At 43.7% G+C, this 24,287-nt stretch overlaps 1 protein-coding gene across 1 annotated transcript in view; it reads left to right on the plus strand.

The window, feature by feature from the left end:
• Positions 1-24,287, plus strand: part of LOC141147853 (uromodulin-like) — an 88,058-nt gene that overhangs the window by 30,011 nt on the left and 33,760 nt on the right. The window contains exon 8 of the mRNA XM_073635020.1: positions 16,798-16,812. Within this exon, the coding sequence (XP_073491121.1) occupies positions 16,798-16,812 (15 nt within the window). The remainder of the gene's footprint in view (positions 1-16,797; positions 16,813-24,287) is intronic.

Here is a 24,287-nt window from a genome sequence, read left to right on the forward strand (position 1 = left end):
ATCCCGGGTGAGAAGTGTGGTTGACAGAGACCCTGGGGTGTTACCAGGTGGGGCCAAATGTCCATCCCTCAGTAAGCTTGTGCAGAGCTGATAACTTCCTGTAGACAGGATAAACAAAATAAATTAACAATGAACTTGAAAAAAACAAACGCTAGAAGCTGGTTTGGAGGTACAGAACATGGTAGATAGCTTGGTGAGAGCTATGGTTTCAGGCTGTATAAATCTGTATTTCAATGTCAGCGAGGTTTGTTACGTCCTAAGGAGTTGGAGAACCGGAATCTCTTGGGCGAGTCCTTCCTTGGGCTGCGTTGCTCTCTTGGTTCTGCCATGCGTGGGAGAGCTAGCCCATTGGAAGTGTCGATCAGAATATGGAGATAGGCTTGCAGGTAGTGAGACACCTCTCCCGGATGGGAGAATGACTTTGGATCTCCTGAGGTGTCTGTAAAATGAAGGATGGTTGGATAAGCCAAAGTGAATTTCACTCTTTTTGGAAGAGAGTTTAACAGATCAGCTGGAAAGCTTTCCTCCTACGTGAAACTTCTTGAGAATAGTCTGCAAATAGAAGTATTTTGTGGCCGTCAAGTTGGAGAGATTTTGAATTCTGAAAGTACCTCAGAATGTTGACTCAGGTAGCGTACTATAACCGGACGTGTAGTGCACCTGTCATTTGATGGGGCTCCCAAGCTATCAGCTCTCTCTACTGTGCATGATGTAGCAATTCCCAAAGTGGTCGGGATGTGCAAAGTGCAAATATCATGAAGGGATTCCGCATTGTAGGATTCAGGGAGCCCTGAGACCCACAGGTTATTTCTCTTGGAGCGATTTTCAAGATCATCTAGTTTTTCTTAAATATATTGCTGTGTACGTCTTGCTTACTGCTCAGAATTATGGGAAGTCTGCACTTCATCCTCCAGATTGGATAATCAGTGTTCCAGCTCAGACAGGCGTTTAGCCTGATCTCCCAGCTCCTGTCATAGCTGGGTGAATCACCACTTCTGCAATCATCCTGTACACAGCTGCGGTTATCCTGGGTGAGAGAAGAGCTGCTATAGCCTGTGCCAGTCCTGCATATTGTTCCTCAGGATTGGCGGGGTATCCAAAGGTCGGCTCTGCAGTGTCTGGTGGGCTGTGCGATGCAGCGTCCGCAATGTTGCCTGCATGTGTAGCTGACGGGGGGAGTTCTGATCTTGCCCCTGTGCTCATAGCCACAGGGCAGTACAGCACAAATTTGTCCATGCCCAGTGTTTTTGGGGGTGAGGCAGCGGTAGTGGCGGGATCAGATGCGATGTGTGGGCTGTGAGAAGCCACCTTTATATGTTATGTGTCCCAGAGCTGTCGTTGAGCTCCTTCACATATCAGGAACCGGAAGTTGGTACAATGTTTTTAATTAATGCCTCACACTATTTATACATCTATGCCTACTGCTATTGTTATCTTTCCATCTCAAGGCTCCTGCCACCTTCCAGGCCCACCCACCTAGTAATATCTAGATATCCTTGGCATTATTTTTGGAATAAGAGTCTGACATGTTGTCTTACTCTTACATTGCTTCCTGCTGTAGTCCTTACTGCTGTTGTCTGAGACCGCCAATGCTGCCTTCCTCCAAATCAATTGTAATACTTTTTTTTTTACTACATTGTTAAAGTATAAGAGACTCCCAAGGGTGCTAAGAGCTCCTGCTTTTTTTTTTTGTTTGTTTCAATAGGTTTTTGTTGAGTTTACCATATTATAATACAAAATATTACTAGACATACCAATAAAGTATGAACAGGTGTAATAACATGCATAGCACAGCGTCTAATTAGTAATGACACAGTAGAAAAGTACGGACATTTTACAAGTACACAATCAAACATTATTGATGCTATTGAGCTACTGGACCTGGCAGGCTACAATTAAGGAGAGCCAAGGATAGTTTAACTTTTATTTGACAGTTATAACCACAATAGAGAGAGATCAGAGATGTAGGGTTCACCATTCGAGCCAAGGTTTCCATTTGTGGGAGATATGATCCGCTTTCCCTGAGCAATCAGCCATGGTATGCTCGTAAGAGCAGTGGAGTTGAGTTTCGTCTAACACTTTAATCAGTGCTGAAGGGGTAGTGTTTTTCCAGCGCCTTGTGATACAAAGTTATACAAAGTTTGGCGGCTAGCAAGATATGTGTAAAGGTATTTTTTAGATCAATTGGGATCTTTTCTAATTCCAGGGATAGTAAAGCTAGGCTTGTCATAGGGAAAACTGGTGTTTCAGCTAAGTCTGATAGGAGATCAAAAATAGATTTCCAGTAAGATGCCAGTTTAGGACATCCCCAGAAGTTATGGGGCAGATTCCCTTTATGGCCACAATTTCTCCAGCAGTAAGTGGAACAAGAAGTCACTTTATAGGTGGAGGTAAGGGCTGTAAGCCACCGTTTATCAGTAAGTGTATAGCCTAATTCAGATTTCCAATGTTGTAGGGGGGCTGATTTGGTAAAAAAAATGCTTTTCTGTTGGAGGATGGAGTAAAATAATGAGAATCCTTTCTGATGAGATGTGGTAGAGTTGAGAAAGGACCAAGCTTGATAGGGTAGTGGGAGGGGCCAGGTAGGAAGTGTTAATATACAATGTTTAGTGCAAAGGAAAAGAAAAAGCTCTTTGTCAGGAAGTATATATTTAGGTTGCAGGGTAGCAAAGGTTTTGGGGTAGTACCTTCAAAGAGGTCATTGACATATAGTATTCCTTTTGCTTGCCGGAAGGCTAAGGAGGTAGAGTCCATGATGTGGTGTAATGCCGAGATGTATATTTTAAGGGAGTGTGGTACAGAGAATTTATGAGCACTCTGAGTCAGTGTTTTCCAGGCCCGTACTGATGCTAGCATAGTGGGAGGTAGGTACGAGGGAATACAGATACTTAAGGTCATGCTTAGTAGCCAGTTAGATAATGAGTAATCAGGAGTGTAAGAGGATTCTATCGTTCCCCATAGTGTGGTGGGAGAAGGTTAGTTCCATTCTTCAATTTGTGTGAGCACTGTGGCCAGAGAGTAGTCAAAGAAATTTTCATATCCCATCCCTCCTATTGCCAATGTCTGCTTACATTGATGTAAACACAGCAAGATTTCTTTACTTGCCACATAAATCTAGATAACATAGATGGAAGGGATCTAAAATAGCTTATCGGGATTGGGATTTGTAACGATCTGAATAGGTATAGGAGCTGGGGAAGGTGGAGCATTTTGAATGCCACTAATCTACCCATCCAGGAAAATTCTAGTTTGGCTAGTTGGTTTAGGTTTTGTTGAAATGTTGCACAAAAGGGTATGTAGTTATGTTGGAACAAAGTTTGGTTGTTTTAGTTAACCACTTCAATACAGGGCACTTATACACCTTCCTGCCCAGACCAATTTTCAGCTTTCAGCGCTGTCGCAGTTTGAATGACAATTCCGCGGTCATGCTACACTGTACCCAAACTAAATTTTTATAATTTTGTTCCCACAAATAGAGCTTTCTTTTGATGGTATTTGATCACCATTGCGGTTTTTATTTTTTGCTAAACAAAAAAAAAAAAGACCGAAAATTTTGAAAAAAATAAAAGTTTTGCTTTTGTTTCTGTTAAAAATATTTGTAAATGGGGGGCGCATGCGCGAGGCTCGACATGACAGACGCTTCACTGTAGAGCTCCGCACTCCCCGCCGCATACACGGAACCCATATGGACGACTGAACCACCCCACCAGCTTCCTTCTTCAGGGATCGCTCTCACGTAAGCCAGAGCACCCTCCGGTATGGTTCTAACGGGGCACAGAGGCAAAGCAAAGTCCAAACCCATCAAAGAGGCATTAGCCCGCGCCTCCTCCAAGATGGCGGCGAAGGCCCGAGCCCAAGCAGAACAGCCTGCATCCTCACCCGCCCGCTCAGATGTGCTGGATAGTGAGGAAGACAGTGATATACATCCTATTCCAGGTGATTCTCCCCTCATCTCACAGCCTGGTATGTCACAGGCAGCTTTTATCAGATTCATGGAATCCATGCTGCATAAAGCCCTAAAATCCACATCTGACCAGATCACCAGCAGTCTGACTCGTGAACTAGGTCAGCGCACAGCAGATTTAGAAACCAGGGTGGATGATATGGAACTAACAATCCAGGAACAGGCCCAAGAACAAATGGCTCTTCGTGAGGAGAACACTATGTTACTCTCCCGTTTAGAGGACGCAGAAAACCGATCACGCAGATCCAATCTGCGCCTCCGTGGTATACCAGAGTCGATTGATGATATCCAATCTTTTACCACCGCTTTGTTTCAGGAACTCTCACCCCCCATACCTATCGAACGCCTGGAGTTCGATAGAATCCACAGGGCACTAACACGACGCCAGGCGGATGGCCCGCCACGTGACATTATTGTTAAGCTGCATTTCTTTCGTACAAAGGAACAGCTGCTAACAGCAGCCCGCAACAAGAACTCTTTACAGTTCCAAAACCACACGTACCAGCTGTTCTCTGATCTAGCACCCCTCACTATCGCAAAGCGCCGTGCTATGAAACCCCAGCTGCAAATCTTGCAACAGCACCAGCTCAAGTACACGTGGCGGTTCCCGTTTGCCCTTCAATTCTCCCACCTGGGACAACAGCATACCTGTACCACGCCGGAATCACTCCAGAGGCTCCTGGAATCAATCAACCTGACACCACCGCCGCATCAATCAGAAACTTCCCTTCCTCGCACACCGGCTCGATCAACCACCCACCCATATGCCACGACCCCGAAACGAAGCAATCCTGATCCTGCATCAATCCGGAAGGGGACCCCGGCCCGATCGTTTGGAAGCTACCATCCAAGCCCGAAGTCCCAAGCTCTACGTTGATAACCTGCGAACTGCCTTTTGTCCACTTTTTCTTTTTCGCACGCAGGTCCTCGGTGGTACTCGCAGAAACTGACTTCTGATTTCACCAAGAAGACATGACAACAGCCGAGACCTGTTTGGCGACTACAGCTCGTCAGATTTTCTTTGCGTCCTGAACTTTAATTTCCAGGGCACCTAGGCCCCATTGGTCCCTCTCAGGTTCAGTTATATTACTACTGTTTTTTCCTTTTCTTTTTTATGTTTTACGTTTTATGTTTTGTTACTTCTGGTATTGCTCTGCAAACTCACACATGTGACACTAAGTGTATACCCTCAACCTACCTTAAGTAGGTGCCAGTATAATGCATTTGTTTAGCTTCATGGTCTTTGCTGCTCGTACCCCTTTTACTAAATGATGGAATGTTAGCGCAGCCTAGGCTATTAGTTTTTGAATTTTCACACCATATCTAATGTAACTTATCATTCCCAGTCCTTTACCCGTTCCCTTCCCCCTATCTTCCCCCCTCCTCATTCCTCTCCTCCCCCCCACTCCCCTCTTCCCCCCCTTCCCTCTCCCCCCCTTCCCCCTCCTCCCCCTCCTCATCTTCCCTCCCTCTCCCCCCTCCTCCCCCCCTATCCCTCTCCCTCCTCCCCTTCCTCTCCAGTCCCCTCCCCCTTACCCCCTGATATGAATAACCTGTTTTTTTTTTAACATATTCCTACTTAAGTACTTATGGCTATCTGTATATACTTTAAAGTCAGCAGAACCTACAAACTGTATTGATGTTGCTATCTCCGTCTGCGGCGGGGAGCAGTCATTGCACCCCTCTCTTACAGCGCACCTGCTCTTTGACTAGTTTACTGGTCGTGGAGTTGGTGCACTACCCAGTCGGGCAGTACTGACCCGCAGTCTTCCCTTATGGACTGTGTCTCGGTGCATTGCCCTACGCCTTCCCCTTCCCCCTCCTTCCCCCTTTTTTCTCTTTCTCTCACCTTACTTTACTACTCCTCGCCTTTCTCTTCTTGGCCGGTCGGCTCGCGCGGGCCCCTTACCACCTAATAGGGCCCCCCCTTATACCCGCCAATGGCCCCACTAAATATACTAACCTTAAATGTTAAAGGACTGAACTCACCCCAAAAACAGGTGAAGGCTTTCCAAACGTTTGCATCCCTAAGACCTAGTGTGGTAGCACTCCAAGAAACTCATTTTTCCAAACGTCACACCCCGGGCTTCTTTAGTTCTAAATACCCACAAGTATTCACCGCTTCAGCGGAAACAAAACAAAACGCTTTTCATCATACCACCCCATTCACCCTACAATCCGAAATAAAAGACCCAGAGGGTCGGTACCTAATCTTAGTGGGGTTACTACAGGATACAATAGCCACTTTTGTTTCCTATTATGCCCCTAATGCAAACCCTAATCCCCTCTTCTCACAACTTCTACAGGTAGTAAAAACACACAGTAAAGGAACCCTGTTCCTGTGTGGCGACTCCAATTCAGTTCTACAACCGCACCTAGACAAATCACCCTATACTCCTGAACACTATACCCCCTCAGCGCAATTTCGCAGACAAATATTAAAGGCTTCTCTTCTGGACACTTGGAGAGAATGCAACCCCGTCAAGAAAAATTTCACATTTTACTCCCACCCTCATAAATCCTTCTCCAGTATTGATCACATTTTCATTTCCATAGCATCTGCACCAATCCTACTTCAATCCCATATCCAGCCAATCACATGGACAGATCACTGTGCCGTGATCACCGCAGTATCTTCCTTGATTCCACAACCCACAAACAGAACATGGTGCATGAACGATGCACTCTTAACCAACCAATCATATTGTCTGGATATCCAAATTGCCCTCAAAGATTATCTACTACACAACACCACCCCAGATATCTCCCCCACGCTCCTTTGGGAGGCACACAAACCAGTGATTAGAGGCACATGTATCTCAGTCACATCCCACCTCAAGAAAGACAGAATCCACAAACAACAACAGCTAGAATCAGACTATCACCAGAGTTTCCTCCAGTTTCAATCTTCCCCTACTGAGGCTCATAAACGAATTCTAGACAAAATCAAATTAGAACTTGACATTCTACTAGCTGAAACGGCTGATAAGACTATACGTAGATCCAACCATACAATCTACACCAAAGCCAACAAACCAGATACCTTTCTGGCCTTGCGCCTTCGCAGGCCAGATCGTGTTTGTGTTCCCATCAGACTTAGATTGTCTAAAGATAGTGTTACTAGTAACCCGATCAAGGTGCTCTCGGAGTTCCGTAGACAATTGTCAAAACTTTATGAGGCAGGGGCTGCTTTTCCCACACGTCAAGCAGAAAAGCTTTTCCACAATCTGCCAATCCCTACGCTGTCCAATGATAGTCGCGAGTCTATGGAGGGCACGATCACGATTGAGGAAGTCTTAGCAGCCATTAAAACACTTAAACCGCATAAACGTCCGGGCCCGGATGGCCTCCCCAGTCTCTACTATAAAAAATTTGCAGCTGAACTCGCTCCTCTCCTCACTAACGCATTCAACGCTTTACTCAGACAACATTCCTTTGGTCGTGACACATTGACAGCACTTATTTCCATGATCCTGAAACCAAACACAGACAATACAGTGTGGTCTAACTTTAGGCCAATTTCCTTGCTAAACGTTGATATAAAGATCCTGGCCAAAATTTTAGCCCTTCGCCTTAACCCGATTATTGGCAGTCTAATACATAAGGACCAAGTTGGTTTTATACCCAAGCGGCAAGCCAGTGATAACGTTAGACGTGTAATCCTCCTGCAACATTTAGCCCGAACACGCAAAATACTGATGCACCTCCTCTCCCTAGATATAAGGAAGGCATTTGATACAGTTTCCTGGCCCTATCTCCTTTATATCCTCCAACGCTGGGGCTTCGGCCCACATTTCCTTGGTTGGATCAATGCATTATATAACCATCCACAAGCATATGTACAATACTCAGGATTCCGTTCAAATCCCCTCCCCATCTCTCGTGGAACCAGACAGGGTTGCCCCCTATCCCCCCTATTATTTGCTCTAGTAATAGAACCCTTGGCAGCCCTGATCAGAGCAAACCCTGACGTTCGTGGTCTGGAGATAGCTTCTACCACGCATAAGTTATGCCTTTTCGCAGATGATGCATTATTATTCATCACGTCGCCACATACAACCTTACCAAACCTCATGCGCATCTTAGATAAGTTTGCTCTGGTCTCCGGGTTAGAAGTCAACCAAGCGAAATCCAAGGCTCTCAATGTGTCACTACCACGAACCGATCTCGAGTTACTTCGCCAAAACTACCCTTTCAATTGGTCTACGACTTCCATACCCTACCTGGGGATTAAACTGACTAGTGACCCACTAAATTTATTCCATTCCAATTACTTCCCAATGTTAACCCAACTCTCTTCACTGCTTAATTCCTGGCAGCCTCTATGTGTCTCCTGGCTGGGACGAGTGGCAGCTGTGAAAATGTCCTTGCTACCGAAATTGCTATATCTATATAGGGTACTCCCGATAGCGATCCCCCCTTATTATCATAGGACCATACAAAACCGAGTTTTTAAATACATTTGGGGCCCCACTAAACCTAGAGTGGCCAGACCAGTATTACTCCGCCACAAGCTCAATGGAGGTCTTGGTATACCCAACTTCTTACATTATTATCACGCAGCCCGACTGGCCCAGACTATTCTATATCACTCTAAGAATGAAACTCCGCTATGGGTCAGCCTCGAGGCCATAGATCTCCACCCAATTACAGTTACCAATTTACTGTGTACGCTATAACCAACCCAATAACGCATTGCACCCTCAAACTTTGGGATAGATTACGAACCCCCTTTAAGTTGATCTCACCACACTCCCCACTCTTATCATTTTTGGGCCACCCGCTGTTCTACCCAGCACACACTGAACCAGCCCTGTTCCAAACCTGTGCCCAAGCGGGTCTGACTCGCATTTGTGACCTACAGTACTTAGTGGTAACTCTATAAAATCTTTTCCAGCTATACAAGCGCAAGCGCACCTTTCACCTAAAGAGTGCTTTTGTTACCTCCAAATTGCTCATTTTGTCAAAACAAATTTAAAATCCAGTTCTGGGCTGGATACCCTGACTGAGTTTGAGAATATGTGCGACTCGGACCCGCACGCACCAGGTATCATCTCTCGCCTCTACACTCACCTCACGACACCATCCACAAATCTCCCCACCTATGCGAGACAATGGTCTAAAGATTTAAACATCGATCTCGAAGCAGAAGACTGGTCCACCATATGGACTAATACGAAAAATTCATCCCAAAATGTTGTTGCCTCAGAAGCAAACTACAAGGTGCTCATGCGATGGTACCTGGTCCCATCCAGAATTGCCAAATTTCTACCTGAATATCCCTCGACTTGCTTCAGGGGTTGCAAAGATAAAGGAACACACACCCACATCTGGTGGACATGTCCATTAGTGCAACGTTTCTGGGCAGCAACATTCCAGATGGCTTCCACTCTCCACCAGGTCACGTTAGAACCTAACCCAACTATAGCCCTACTCAACCTTATACCCCAAGACTACACCAGAGCCCAACGCTGTCTCCTTCTCCACCTATTCACAGCTGCTAAGCAAACGATAGCCAAAGCCTGGAAGACACCTGCACTTAGCATAATTGAAATGCAAAATAGAATTACCCAGGCAATGATTCACAGCAAAATTGAAGCAACAATAATAGATAAAGTCCCACAGCACTTCAGAGTTTGGCAACCATGGATAGAGCACTTCTTGCCCCCAGATATTGACGTGAGCCTACTAGAACCCTGAAATAGTTTTAATAACCATTTTTGATTATGGAAACCATACCGGTGCCCGCGCGTCCCGACCGCCCTTCTACCTCTTCTCAGCTTTCCCTCACTTTTTCCTTTCTCCTTCCCTTCTCTCTATCCTCCTCACACTCTTCCCACTTCCCCCCTTAATTATCCCTGGTAATATGGGTAGTATACTCTGTCTTATTTTTTCCTTTTTTCCCCCTTGAGTTGGTCTCGGTTGTTTACCAAGACCGACCCCATGTCTATAATCACCAGTGATATATTGTGTCTAATTTAACGACCATGGTCCTTCTTAATGCTAGCATACTCAGTTTTACTGGATCTTGAGATATTTGACAGAGTGTATAATGTTTGCAAGCTTTAACCCTTATTATGTCATTATTATCCTAACCTGTTAAGATGTACACTGCTTTATATCTACATGATACCCTGTACCGAAAAGCTAGTAACTAATGCTTGTTATTTACCAATAAAAATATTTGAACAGAAAAATATTTGTAAATAAGTAAGTTTTCTCTTTCACTGATGGGCACTGATAAGGCGGCACTGATAGACACTGATATGGCAGCACCGATGAGGTGGCACCAATGAGCGGGCAGTGACGGGCACTGACGATGGGCACTGATATGCGGCACTGATGGGTACTGGTAGACGGCACTGATGGGTGGCACTGATATGCAGCACTGATGGGCATTGATAGGCGGCACTGACCGGCACTCATGGGTGGCACTGGGTGGCACTGGTTGGCACTGATGGGCACTGATAGGCGACACTAATGAGGCACTGAAAGGCGGCACTGATAGGGTGGCACTGATAGGCGGCACTGCTGGGCACTCATAGGCGGCACTGATATGAGCCACTGATAGGCATCCCTGGTGGCACTGGCAGTGGTAGGCATTGGAGTGGGCACTGATTGGCAGCTGCCTGGGCACATATTGGTATTTCCCTGGGTGTCTAGGGGGCAGACCTGGTGGTCCAGTGTGGTGGCCATCCTGGTGGTCCTGGGCAGCTTCCCTGGTGGTCCTGGGTGGGATCCGAGGGGGGCTGTGCTGATAAACAATCAGAACAGACCCCCCTGTCAGGAGAGCAGCCAATCGACTCTCCTCTACTCGCGTCTGTTAGACGCGAGTGAGGAAAAGCTGATCACCGGCTCTTCCTATTTACATCGTGATCAGCCGTGATTGGACACGGCTGATCACGTGGTAAAGAGTCTCCGTCAGAGACTCTTTACCTAGATCGGAGTTGCGATGTGTCAGATTGACACACCGCTACAACTATCGCCGCGATGCACGCCCCCGGGGGCGCGCAGCAGCTCATTATCCTGATCACATCATATGACATCCGGTCAGGATAATGAAACCACTTTAATTTGCTATATGGCGGGCGGCAAGTGGTCAATTGAATTCCAAGGTAAGGGACACTGTTTTCGGCCCAAGTATAAGGGGAATTGGTGCTGGAGCAGATTGTGAATTGTGGCAACGAAACCCAAGTCTAGTATAAATGATGTACTGTTGTTTACTTTGTAGTAAGATACCTTGTTAAACCAAGCCAGTATTTTTTGTACCTCAGGCAGGGAGGAGTGAGGATGGGAAATCATAAGGATTACATCATCAGCGAATAAGCTGATTTTGTGTTCGTGGGATGTTATGGGAATTCTGGAAATTTACTTATTGGTCCTGATATGCTCAGCTAGTGCTTCCATTACGAGGTTGAATATGAGGGGAGAGAGGGGGCACCCTTGCCTCATGCCATTAGAGATCTGAAATGGAGTTGACAGAATATCAGATGTGTTAACGTATGCTGATGGGCAAGAGTAGAGAGCCATGATAGCTTTCAAAATCAGACCTTAAAATACAAATTTGGTTAGGACAGAGGCTGGATATTTCCAGTGCACCCTGTCAAACACCTTCTCTGTGTCCAATGAAAGGAGCAGGCATTGATTAGGCATCTAGTGGCATCCTTTTGTGAAACCTGATTGATCTTTTTGTATTAAGGAAGGGAGAGTATTGATTTGTCTGTTAGTCAATAGTTTTCCATAGATTTTTAAATCAATGTTGAGCAGTGATATGGGGCAAAAATTATTGGGGTTTGTGGGGTTGTTTCCTGGTTTCATTAGGGTTATTATGACTGCAAACAACAAACAAATGCCCCTTGCCCCACCTATAACTGGCCTTCACAGCAAGGAGCACATGGAAGGGCTATCACATGAAAGACAAAAACAGAACATTCCATAGCTCAACTCACCAACCAGTCTGCCAACTGACCAAATTAACCTGTCCAACAGTCTGCGTTAAAAACAGGGTTTTAGTTAGCATGCATTTGCAAATGCATGCATAAGCTGCAAGGCCTCTTCACGGCACCCTGTGTATGCTTGCAGTTCTAACACTACTGAATTTATAAGCATCTCCACAATGGAAGCACATGCATTAAATGGATAGATGAGGGGCAGGTGGGCCTGGAGGCAGCCCAATCCCCCTTAAAGGAACACCTTCTTATTATGAGTGCACTAAGCATTTCAGAGGGGAAGGAAGAAGAGGAGGCAACATTTTTATACAAAATGCATAAATAAACAGAGCTGCGCTACTAAAAATACAATGTGCATAAACAATACAATGAAGACATGAACTTAATATTCCTGTTTCATCAGCCGGTCAAATAAAGCAGTTCCCCTCTGGGGATATCACAAGGGACTGGCGTAAAACTGAAACCAGACGTCCTCAATTCCATACACTTCCTCTAAGTGGTTGACAAGATCTCCAAGTGTGCAACGATCAGCATATGCATAAAAACAGAATGGCGAGATCTAGTGCTTTCCATTTAAAAACAATTTATTCCCATAAAAGATGAGTCAAACATACTCACAAATAAGGCACTATAAGCCAGGCTAGCTTTAGAGGCATAGATACAATTCAAATTGAATAGCCGCAGTGTGATGTCAGCACGTGTGCTCCGTACCCTATATGCATATCGTCAAGGCGCAAGGCGTAGACATCTTCAGTAGGGTTCTACACCTTGTGCCTTGGTGTATTTGAGCAGATTGCCTGGTCAGAGCTAATCAAAAACAAACAGTCAGCGCAAAAACCTCATAAAAACTAGAAGCCGCTGAACACTAAAGGCAAATATATAAATCCTTTTAAGATAAACAATAACAGGCAGTGCAGCACTGAAGGAATAATCTAACAACTACAAATAATAATAAAATGTCCATATAAAATTATGTAAGGAAAAACATAGATGTAGTAAGAGAGCCGAAAGCGTCAACGGTGGTAAAGGGTGCTTCATGCAAATTCTGAAGTGCTCCTTAATCCATGCTCACACCACTTGCTAGCCAAACCGCTCACCTGTGTGACCTTCCTGTTAGCTCATGGGTCCATTTTGCAAGGTGAGCGGTTTGGCTAGCAAGTGGTGTGAGCATGGATTAAGGAGCACTTCAGAATTTGCATGAAGCACCCTTTACCACCATTGACGCTTTCGGCTCTCTTACTACATCTATGTTTTTCCTTACATGATTTTATTTGGACATTTTATTATTATTTGTAGTTGTTAGATTATTCCTTCAGCGCTGCACTGCCTGTTATTGTTGGTCAGAGCTAATATCAAGGTTATGGCAGTTCAGAGCAGGAGGATTAATTTAATTTTGGATTTGTGGTTATCCTGTCGATGTTGCCCATGCTGAAGAGGTGGTTCTTTCCGGGAAGCGGGGTTGCCATCTCTGGGGGTCTCTGGTATTATTCCCTAAGAGTGCAGGAGCTTCATTCATATATCAATTGAGGAGATTGTGTGAGGGACCCCATTTCTGGTAACCTGTATAGTGGCAGGGTGGTACCATTTGTAGGTCAGCTTATGGTTGGTCAGTGCTTTGGTCACCGTTTTTAGTTGTCTCTGCAGGGTGTGTTGTGAGAGGTCCACAAAGATTTGAATCTCTGTGTATGGTGCAGGGAGATTGTTCAGCATTCTCGCTTTAGATGGTAATTGTTCCTTTACCTGGTAAGAGTGAACCCTCATCGGAACATCTCTGGGGATTGCATCCTCCAGGTGACCGGGTTTGGGGATTCTGTGAATCCGATCAATCGTGAGTTCAATTGGTGACAGATCAGGTAGCACAGTGGAAATCAGGTCTCTGGCATATTTGTGCAGATCTAAAGGGGGGATAGCTTTAGGGACGCTCCTCAGCCTTAATATTGTTGCAGCAAGAGCGGTCTGCGAGATGTGCTAGTTTTGCTTTGATCCACAAGCTATCATCCCTTTGTTCTACATAGGCATACACCAGATCATTCACTGTGTTAGTGCATTCATCCATTTTAGTTTCCATGTAGTGTACTCTCTCTCCCATATGCTGCACGTCAGAAGTAAATTTGTGGATGAGGAAGGAGAAGTTGACATTAGGAAGGGAGAAAGGAGCATGTCTTTCATTGTAAAGGAGAGAACTCTGGGCTTAAAATGCCAAAAGGAGTGCTTTCAAGCCACACCTCCTTTTTTTTTTTACCCAGACTGCATCCCTATTTTTAGAATTTTTGGACCCATTTTCTCATTATGCAGAACTGTCAGGAACTTCAAAATCACTTTTGGAAATGTGATAAAGGGTGTCCCACCAATTGTTTATTGTTATTGCCATTTCTCTGTAACCAAGTATAGTACAACTCTCTATAAAGATCATTTTTCAGTATCAGTGGAGGCTATATTTAGTAAGAAGCAAAATTTGGAGTTCTTAATTTGCTGAAATTCTTGCAAAAATAGAATAAGTGAAAATGTTGGCTTTTTTTAAAAAAATGCATTGTAGTCAGATGAAAAAATGACATTGAAGTAGTTCTAAAGGCAGAATTTTTTTTTACCTTAAAGCAGAAGCACAGTCAAAGCTCGTTTGGCTGTACTTCTCCTGTGGATCATAGGAGTGCAGTTCATCATATGGTCAGGCTCCACTCACATGCCTGGACCCACACTCAGCTCATGCTCTCAGCAAGCCACTGACAGCCTGAACTAGCGGCTCCTGCCCTTTCCACAGCCCAGCGCTCCATTGAGCATGGGGGGAGGCAGGGCAGAGAGCCAGTGCCTGACAGTCATATTCTCTCTGCTCATGGAGCTCTGAGAACTGAGCAATCAGCTGTGTTTGATTGCTTGTTTCTCAGTCATAGAAGGGGAAGGCCAGGCTGGATTACACAGCAGCTATGCTCCTGTAGATGTCAATGGAAGCCAGGGGCAACAGACTAACTGTGGCAGTACATCAAAGGAGCACACGCTTTAGTATTGGCAACACACAGATATAGATAACTAGGTGCATTGTGGCAACATGGATGGGTCAGCCACATATAGGTCCATCAGTCTCTCAGCTCCTCTGGAAATAGCTAGGATATAGTTGGTTACACAGCAGCTAGGTTCCTGTAGATGTCAATGGAAGCCTTGGAGAGCAAAGGAGGAGCTGAAGTTGTGTTGAAATGCACATGGCTTCAAAAGTGATGTCGCCTACGTGGGGGGTGGTTACCCATTTCAAGGTTGGCTGCCTCTTTCTCAAAACAATGTAAACAGAGATAGGCAAGGCTGGCTTATATACAGAATGGAAGATAACCACAGGGCCCAGAATGTAAATATGGCAGAACTTATTAAAATTACTAGCAGTCCACATGGATTCAGTTTGGCGGCATGCCAACAACCTGAAAATGCATGTGAAGTTTTATTTTGGATAAAATTGATTAAATGGCTTGCATTCATTGTGCACATGGCATTCATTATCTATATTACATTTTCAAATTCTTTTGACTTAAAAGAAAGAAGACCACCTATGTGCTGCTTAGAATTGTTGACTCAAAATAAAACTTCACATGCATTTTCATTGGTTTAAGAAAATAGCAAGCCCACCTCAAAACTATGCTCCAAGCAAATAATATCACTTCTGAAGCCATGCCTTCCACCACAAGCTGACTTCCATCCTCTTTTTATCTCCAAGGCTTTGACTGACATCTACAGGAGCCTAGCTGCTGTGGAACCCCGTCTGGCCTTCCTGTGTCCAGAGAAGCTGAGAGACTGATGGACCAGTGTGAGGCTGACTCAATCCATGTTACCACATGCCCAGATGTTGGAATTCCTTTGAGGAAGCATGCCCTGTTGTGAGAAGATTCACCCCCATAGGCTGACATATGTGTGTTTACACTTACATGCCAATCATCACCATTTGTATAATGTAAGTTGACAATTGTCTACTTAAATAAATGTTTTTAATAACAACTACACTCAGATGTGCCCTCTGAAGTCCATATTTGTTGCTCTAGAGTATCTTCAGTTTCTCAAGAGGTGCTGCACTAAAGTGTCTTGGATTACACATAATCCCATAATCTTCCACAGCCACTCTCTTCAGGACACAGATCTGATTGCATCATTGTGCCATAACCTCCACTTCTATGCTGTAAATTACAGCCTGTGAGAAGATATTGAGGGTGGGGCCAAGCTGAACTCTGTGTATCAATGGACACACAAAGCACGGTCTGAGAGAGAGCCTGCATGAGTGACTATGGGGGCACTCAGCAGAGGGAGGAGCCAGCAGCACTTGCAGGGGAGCTGAGAAGAGGAGGACTGGGGAAACTATGAGCAAAACCATTACACGGAGCAGGTAAGTATGACATATTTGTTATTTTAAAAAATTAGGTTTACAATCATTTTAAGCTAAACAAGATAGATAAAACAAGAAGGCTCTGAGACATGGGATGTCTAATGATTTCTCCTGTGGGTGTGATGTCAGCTCTTATAGACTGCAGACTTCACAGTTTAATTTACCTCAACAGCCTCATTAATGAGGCCCCCAGACTCCACCAAAGCCCCATAGAACCTGCTATGGCTATAGTTTTTCCACTGCTGTAATGTTCAAAGTCCTCAAATTCCACCCTAATTTATCTATGTATTATTTTCTATCACTAAATATATGTTTTTAAATCACGGACCTCAATTCTGTATGAATGCAATGCTAACAATGCATAGTACAGCATCATGTAGTGTGGAATGTGAGCAATGTATTGTTGGCAGAGTGCAAATGAGAACTTTATAACTATTGTCACAAAATGTCACTTTATCTGGAATGATGATTTGCTAATTGCATGCCAAGGAACACAATCTAATGTTTTTTTTTTTACTTTTTTGTAGGGTTGGACAAACCAGGTAAGCTCACCGTATGATAGTTTAATGGTTTCTTTATATGTAAATATTACAGTTCTATTATCTTCCTGTTATGTGTAGAGATCACCGGTTTATAGATGATATTCAATAGGGTCACCACCCCCCGAGATTTACAGAACAAAACTTCTGCTTTTACTTTAGTTTGTTTTCTACAAATGACATTAATCTTGGTGACACTTTTTCAGCTTTGGCTGTTTCCTGTTCACCCCGACTGATAAATTTATTAGCACAAAGAAAAGGGTTCCCCTAGGTGGACTTTACCGGCACTTGCATAATAGGAAAAAACTTAGAAATAGAGACTATAATACATCATAAAAAAAGGTGTATGTTTATTCAATAGGGAAATACAAGTATTAAAAACAAAATGGATATCATTGGTAACAAAGCAGTACTAATGGGTAAGTACATGAAACAGTCTAGCAATAAACAGTGGTGAAAAGAAACCTCTTTTCAAGCCCGACGCGTTTCGGGATGTTTAATGTTTCTAGGGTCCTTCTTCAGGGGCATGATCGAAAAGAGGGGTTCATCTAAATATATTGAAAAAAATATATATAAATAAGACTGAAAGAGTGTAAACAAGGGTCAAATAGTATACAAGTTGTCAATTGATATCCAATAGGGGGTTTGAATGATCCATAGATCACCTACCTGGGAAAGTTCCATTAACTGCTTATGGGAAGAGGTATAAAAATACAAAGGCACTGAAAGAGGGCAGGGAGTCGGTGGGCAGTTTAGGATGTAATAGGTATAAGTGCTAGCATTAGATGGTATAAGCTGCAAGGAGGTAAGCAGTAATCTCCATATAGGAGTATGGCACTATGCCCATCCCGCCCGACCCGGGCATGCACACGCCAGAGCGGTAAGCTGAGGTCACAGGAAGGCGCCCCTAAAAAATGAAAAGATTGAGGTACCTTAGCAGGAATATAGTATATGTAAAGGCTAAATGCAAACAAGACAGACCAAAAAAGTGTGCAAAAATTATATATCTATATTTTTATGTTAAAATGGTGGCTGTCAAGTATACACATATAAATAAATAAATAAATATAAATAAATATCCCCTTCTTAAAGATCATTATTATAAATGTACTATACCCCTCTGTCCAGTACTCATTCCTTTTGGGCTACTTGAATGCATTGTCCTTTGTCTCTTTACTACTCCCCATCCTGCTATGGTTACATTCTATCTCCTGCAGGCTAAGGGGTATTTCTACACACGTTTTTTCAGTTTCACATTCTTTCTTGATATATGGACTTTATATCTTGATGTCATTTCTGCCCAAAATAAAATAATTTAGTCCTTTAACTATAAAATCTTCTATGATGATTGTATCCATTCGGACATATACTTCCTTATTATATACCTCCAATTAGGTTTGTTTCCCAACATGCACTAATTTGCTCCAACAATTATCATATATATATATACTCCCATTACCCTTGCTTTCTATTAGGTATATGATTCTTGCAATTTATTTTCAGCCCCTTTTCCTGTCACTCTGCCTCTACTATTGTGTTATTTATATGTGTATACTTGACAGCCACCATTTTAACATAAAAATATAGATATAAAATTTTTGCACACTTTTTTGGTCTGTCTTGTTTGCATTTAGCCTTTACATATACTATATTCCTGCTAAGGTACTTCAATCTTTTCATTTTTTAGGGGCGCCTTCCTGTGACCTCAGCTTACCGCTCTGGCGTGCGCATGCCCGGGTCGGGCGGGATGGGCATAGTGCCATACTCCTATATGGAGATTACTGCTTACCTCCTTGCAGCTTATACCATCTAATGCTAGCACTTATACCTATTACATCCTAAACTGCCCACCGACTCCCTGCCCTCTTTCAGTGCCTTTGTATTTTTATACCTCTTCCCATAAGCAGTTAATGGAACTTTCCCAGGTAGGTGATCTATGGATCATTCAAACCCCCTATTGGATATCAATTGACAACTTGTATACTATTTGACCCTTGTTTACACTCTTTCAGTCTTATTTATATATATTTTTTTCAATATATTTAGATGAACCCCTCTTTTCGATCATGCCCCTGAAGAAGGACCCTAGAAACATTAAACATCCCGAAACGCGTCGGACTTGAAAAGAGGTTTCTTTTCACCACTGTTTATTGCTAGACTGTTTCATGTACTTACCCATTAGTACTGCTTTGTTACCAATGATATCCATTTTGTTTTTAATACTTGTATTTCCCTATTGAATAAACATACACCTTTTTTTATGATGTATTATAGTCTCTATTTCTAAGTTTTTTCCTTTTATGCAAGTGCCGGTAAAGTCCACCTAGGGGAACCCTTTTCTTTGTGTTTATGTACCATTGGACGTGGCACGGCCCCCTTCCTAAACAAGTTGGTCTCCCTCTCTCTGTACGATAAATTTATTAGGGGACATTTTTTAAGCTAATTAGTGATACATATAAATACAAATCAGGCATTGTGTCAGTTAGCAAAGTCTGTGCAATAGTTTGTTTATGCATTTGTGACCCCTGCATCATAGTGCAAAAGATGAATTAATTTGGTAGGTCATTAGATCTAGTTTACTGCTGGATATGAGACAGATTTTCACACAAAACAGACACACAATTAAGAAGTGGTCAATGGTCGGGTTAATTCTGTCACAGAACTAACTATTTTTTTTTTTTTACTTAAATTAGTCTTTATTTCATTTTGTAAAAGTAACAGTGATTGATGTAGAGATGAGAGCTATTACATACAAAATTAAAAGGCACAAAGGTGCAAGAACACATCAGGTTCAATAATTTGAGTGTTATGCTTATGATATGAAATCATACATTAATGTATGAGACAGCAAATTCAACTTTAAATTATTACGGTTTATATCAAAGTTTTGGAGCACTACTTCAGAATGGTAAATTCCAAATAGAAGGTTTTACACCAAATCAAGCAATGATCTCGATGAGTTTTGGAGGAATCAGCCCACCCCCTTTATCAGGGCTTAGGAAAAGGGGTTTTGGAGAACACAAACACACAACCTGGAATTGGGATCAGGATAATTGTGTACTCAAAGTCTTGGTTCTCCTTCAGAACTTTCAGAATGCAGCAGGGAGATCGGGATATTTGGTGCACAATTATCCTTATCTGATTTCTAGCTTGAGTCTTCCAAAAACCATTCCCTTAAAGAAGTAGTAAACAAAAGAGAAAACCTAGTGCTCAAGGCACAGTGTAACCCCTCTGGATTTTAGAAGGCAGGCCAGGTGATGAGTAAAAAATATATTTATTGGTAACATGCAATAAAATCCACAGTGACAAAGAAATATATCACCGTTCCTGCTAAAGACCACTCCCTCAATTGCTTTCTCATCGGTAGCAAACTGGGGTAAAGACTTTCCTGACTCAGATATAGTGGAAAAGGTTCTTCAAGGGTACAAGAAAACCCTTCAGCTGATCCCCAATGAGGTAATGAAAGATTCTACACTGTGCGTATATACCCTTCCTCTCGGACAAAACTGTCCAAGGCGCAGCCAGCTGCCCCATGTTCCGCCAGCCAAAAGCATACCTTTCCCTCCGTTTTTGGACATGCCCCTCCATCTCCGCCTTCTGGAACCAAGTCATCTCCTACATCTTCGATATAACGCTGCTAAAACTACCTAAAGACCCCCTACTCCTCATCTTCGGATACTGGGACGACCAACTGCTCCCGTGGTCCCCAACCACCCACCCTCTCTATAAGGACTGGGCCTTGATGGGTCTCTTACTAGCCAGAAGACTAATTCTACAACACTGGACCTCCTCTCTTTGCCCACAGATCTCGCAACTCAAAAGGGAGCTTCTAACCTTGCTTCACAGAGACAAGCTCAACACCGATTTCAAATAGGAACTCTCCAACACACGTTTCTACTCAAGATGGTGGGCTTTCATGCAATCATCCCTATCCCAAGAGGAACTACAGAACTTCGAAAATATTTTATTCTCCTACTATGACACCTCCAATACCACTCCTGAGGAAGAAGACACTCCTGTTTTCCTCCCAACAATTGTGGAACCATTAGCTATAAGGATCATTCATCAAGACCACCCTCTTCTACTTCCGTATACTCCAACTATCACCGTTCCACATGAGGTCTCATAGCACATGTCTATACCCTAGACCTAGAGGCTTTTCTTGTTCCTGTAATTCTCTCGCTACTTAATACTTCAACCGAATGGTGTCTGCTCACCCCCCATCCTACCCACCTCCCCCCTCTTTGTTTTGCTACCAGTAGCTCCCTAGGGACCCACCCTGTTGATCCATCCAGTTATATTATCATGGTATGTCTATCTGAAATTCCCATTATATATCCTACCCTTGTTATTTTGCTCTCCACCCATATATAAAAGTGCTACTGGTTTATATAAAATGTTGAAAAAATTTGTGATACCTTGTATTGCACTTTTCTTTCAATAAAATCTATTGAAAAAAATAAAATAAATAAATATAGCATATAAAATTGCAGTATTACCCACTTGCCGCCCACCATATAGCAGAATGACGGCGGCAAAGTGGTTTCAATATCCTGACTGGGCGTCATATGACGTCCGCAGGATATTGAGCTGCTGCGTGCCCCCGGGGGCACACATCGCGGCGATTGTTGTTGCAGGGTGTAAGTCTGACACCCCGCAACACCAATCTAGGTAAAGAGTCTCTGACGGAGACTCTTTACCACGTGATCAGCCGTGTCCAATCACGGCTGATCATGATGTAAATAGGAAGAGCCGGTGATCGTCTTTTCCTCACTCGCGTCTGACAGACGCGAGTAGAGGAGAGCCGATCGGCTGCTCTCCTGACAGGGGGGGTCTGTGCTGATTGTTTATCAGCACAGCCCCCCCCTCGGATCCTACCCAGGACCACCAGGGAAGCCACCCAGGACCACCAGGGAAGCCACCCAGGACCACCAGGGAAGCCCCCCAGGATCATCTGGGAAGCCGCCCAGGACCACTAGGAAAACCAGCCACACTGGACCACCAGGTATGCCCCCTAGACCCCCAGGAAAATACTAATCAGTGCAAAGGCAGCTGCCAATCAATGCCCAGGCAGCTGCCAATCAGTGCCCACTCCAATGCCTACCACTGCCAATGCCACCAGGGATGCCAATCAGTGCCGCGTATCAGTGCCATGTATCAGTGCCCATCAGTGCCGCCTATCAGTGCCCATCAGTGCCACCCATAAGAACCCATCTTTGCAGCCTTTCAGTGCCCATCAGTGCCAACCAGTGCCAACCATGGTGCCCATTAGTGCCACCTATCAATGCCCATCAGTGCTGCATATCAGTGCCACCCATCAGTGCTGCCTACCAGTGCCCATCAGTGCTGCATATCAGTGCCCATCATCGGTGCCCACTCATTGGTGCCACCTCATCGCTGCCGCCTTATCAGTGCCTGTCAGTGCCGCCTTATCAGTGCCCATCATTGAAAGAGAAAACTTACTTATTTACAAAATTTTTAAACAGAAACAAAAGCAAAACTTTTATTTTTTTTCAAAATTTTCGGTCTTTTTTTATTTGTTTCGCAATGGTGATCAAATACCACCAAAAGAAAGCTCTATTTGTGGGAACAAAATTATAAAAATTTAGTTTGGGTACAGTGTAGCATGACCGCGCAATTGTCATTCAAATCGCGACAGCACTGAAAGCTGAAAATTGGTCTGGGCAGGAAGGTGTCTAAGTGCCTGGTATTGAAGTGGTTAATGGCAAATATGCTCAGTACAAGAAAACATAGGCATTAAACTTACCTGCCTCAAGACCATAGGTAGGCTAGCTAGAATACATGCTGGAAAATGATGCCTGACATGTTTCGGACTGTGTCGTCCTTCCTCAGAGGCTTAATGTCATTGAGAACAATCGGTGGTGTTCTATAGATATAAATGTAGTAAACATTAGTAGAAATATAGATAACAAAGTAACTCTCTATAGATTTATAATTAGTATCATTCTTTCAAGGTGAGACCGCATATCTGAATACATAAAAATTGAGAGAGAATGAAATCTGTACTTACACGGGTAAGCAAGTCACTGATGTATAGCTGGGGGAGATGGGATTGGCTAGACCCTCCTGGGATTGCAGAAAAAGGTCAAGATAGGATCAAAATGGCGATGGGCAGATAACCAGACTGACCACAAAAGGCGGGATGCGGGGGCGGGGCAGCTGACCCAACTGCAAGAGCACCCAGCTTGTGGGAGTAATGAACTCGCACCTAAGCTGGCCGGCCACTAGGTAATACCGTATAGCAGGAGGTGATGATATTTGTATCTCTAGAAGTAAACAAAAGACAGAGGGGAACAATAAGGGTTCTGGGAAAGAAGTCCTCATGTCTATCAGAACACCAGAGCCAGCCAAAACTGGCTGGTCACTGTGTGAACAAAAGAGTATATAGAAGTAAACAGCTAGTTTAATATATAAGGGTATATGTGTATATGTGGTAAAGCAGTAGTAAACTCTCCTTGAGAAAGTCCAAAAATGTGCCCCCTTGATGGTTGAAATCATAATGTACTGGGAAGCCCGTCATACTAGTACATAATGAAAGACTTACCTGCAAACAGAGCCCTACAGTTTTGGGCTGTCATGGCTCTTTCTGGGTTCCAAATCTTCGAACGTCTGAATGGCCGGGCTTCAGTGACATCACGCGTCACTTCACCACAAAATGCAGAGAGTGCCACAATTGCAGTCGGAGCCGCACATGCGTGGCTCAGATTGCATTACTGCTGACAGGAAAGGGAGACATTTATGACAGAAGAGCCTTCTATGGCCTCTTCTGTTATAGCAACCTTGCCTGTCAGCGGATTTTGGCATGTGTTAGTTTACTACTCCTTTAAGTCCTGATTATGGGGGGTGAGATGAGGTCCTTGAAACATATTGGAGGTTGAGTTCATTACATCTTTTGGATTTTAACATTTTAGCATTTAACATATTTATAGGCAAAGTTGATGCAGGGAATATCCGATTGCCTCTTGGGGGATCAGGAAGGAATTTTTTCCCCCTGCTGGAACAAATTGGATCATTCTTTGCTGTTTTTTTTGCCTTCCTCTGCATCAACAGTGGATATAGGATTGTTGTAATATAATGGGAGTTTTTTATCCCCTTCTATTGGTTGAAGTGGATGGACTTTTTTCAACCAGACTAACTATGTACACTGTATGTAATTCCGGTGTGGTACTCCAAATCTTTCATCCAAACATTATACCGATTGCCCAAGTATTCCCACAGAGGTTATTCTCTGTATGGAAGCCGACTACACATCACCCAGATGCCTCATTGGGAAAATTGTATTAGAATACTGTAACAATACCAGTCATAGGTACAGAATGGAATTCACCTAGGGACCCAGAGCAATTCAATCCACCATCCCCATTGGAGATAATTGACATCAAGGAAGGAATTTATAAGGTATCTATCGAATCTGAAACTCATTTTTTTTGCACAAAACATTTTCAAAAAAAATTTTT

The sequence above is a fragment of the Aquarana catesbeiana genome, linkage group LG06 (genome assembly GCF_042186555.1).
Source record: "Aquarana catesbeiana isolate 2022-GZ linkage group LG06, ASM4218655v1, whole genome shotgun sequence".
Classification (NCBI taxonomy): domain Eukaryota; kingdom Metazoa; phylum Chordata; class Amphibia; order Anura; family Ranidae; genus Aquarana; species Aquarana catesbeiana.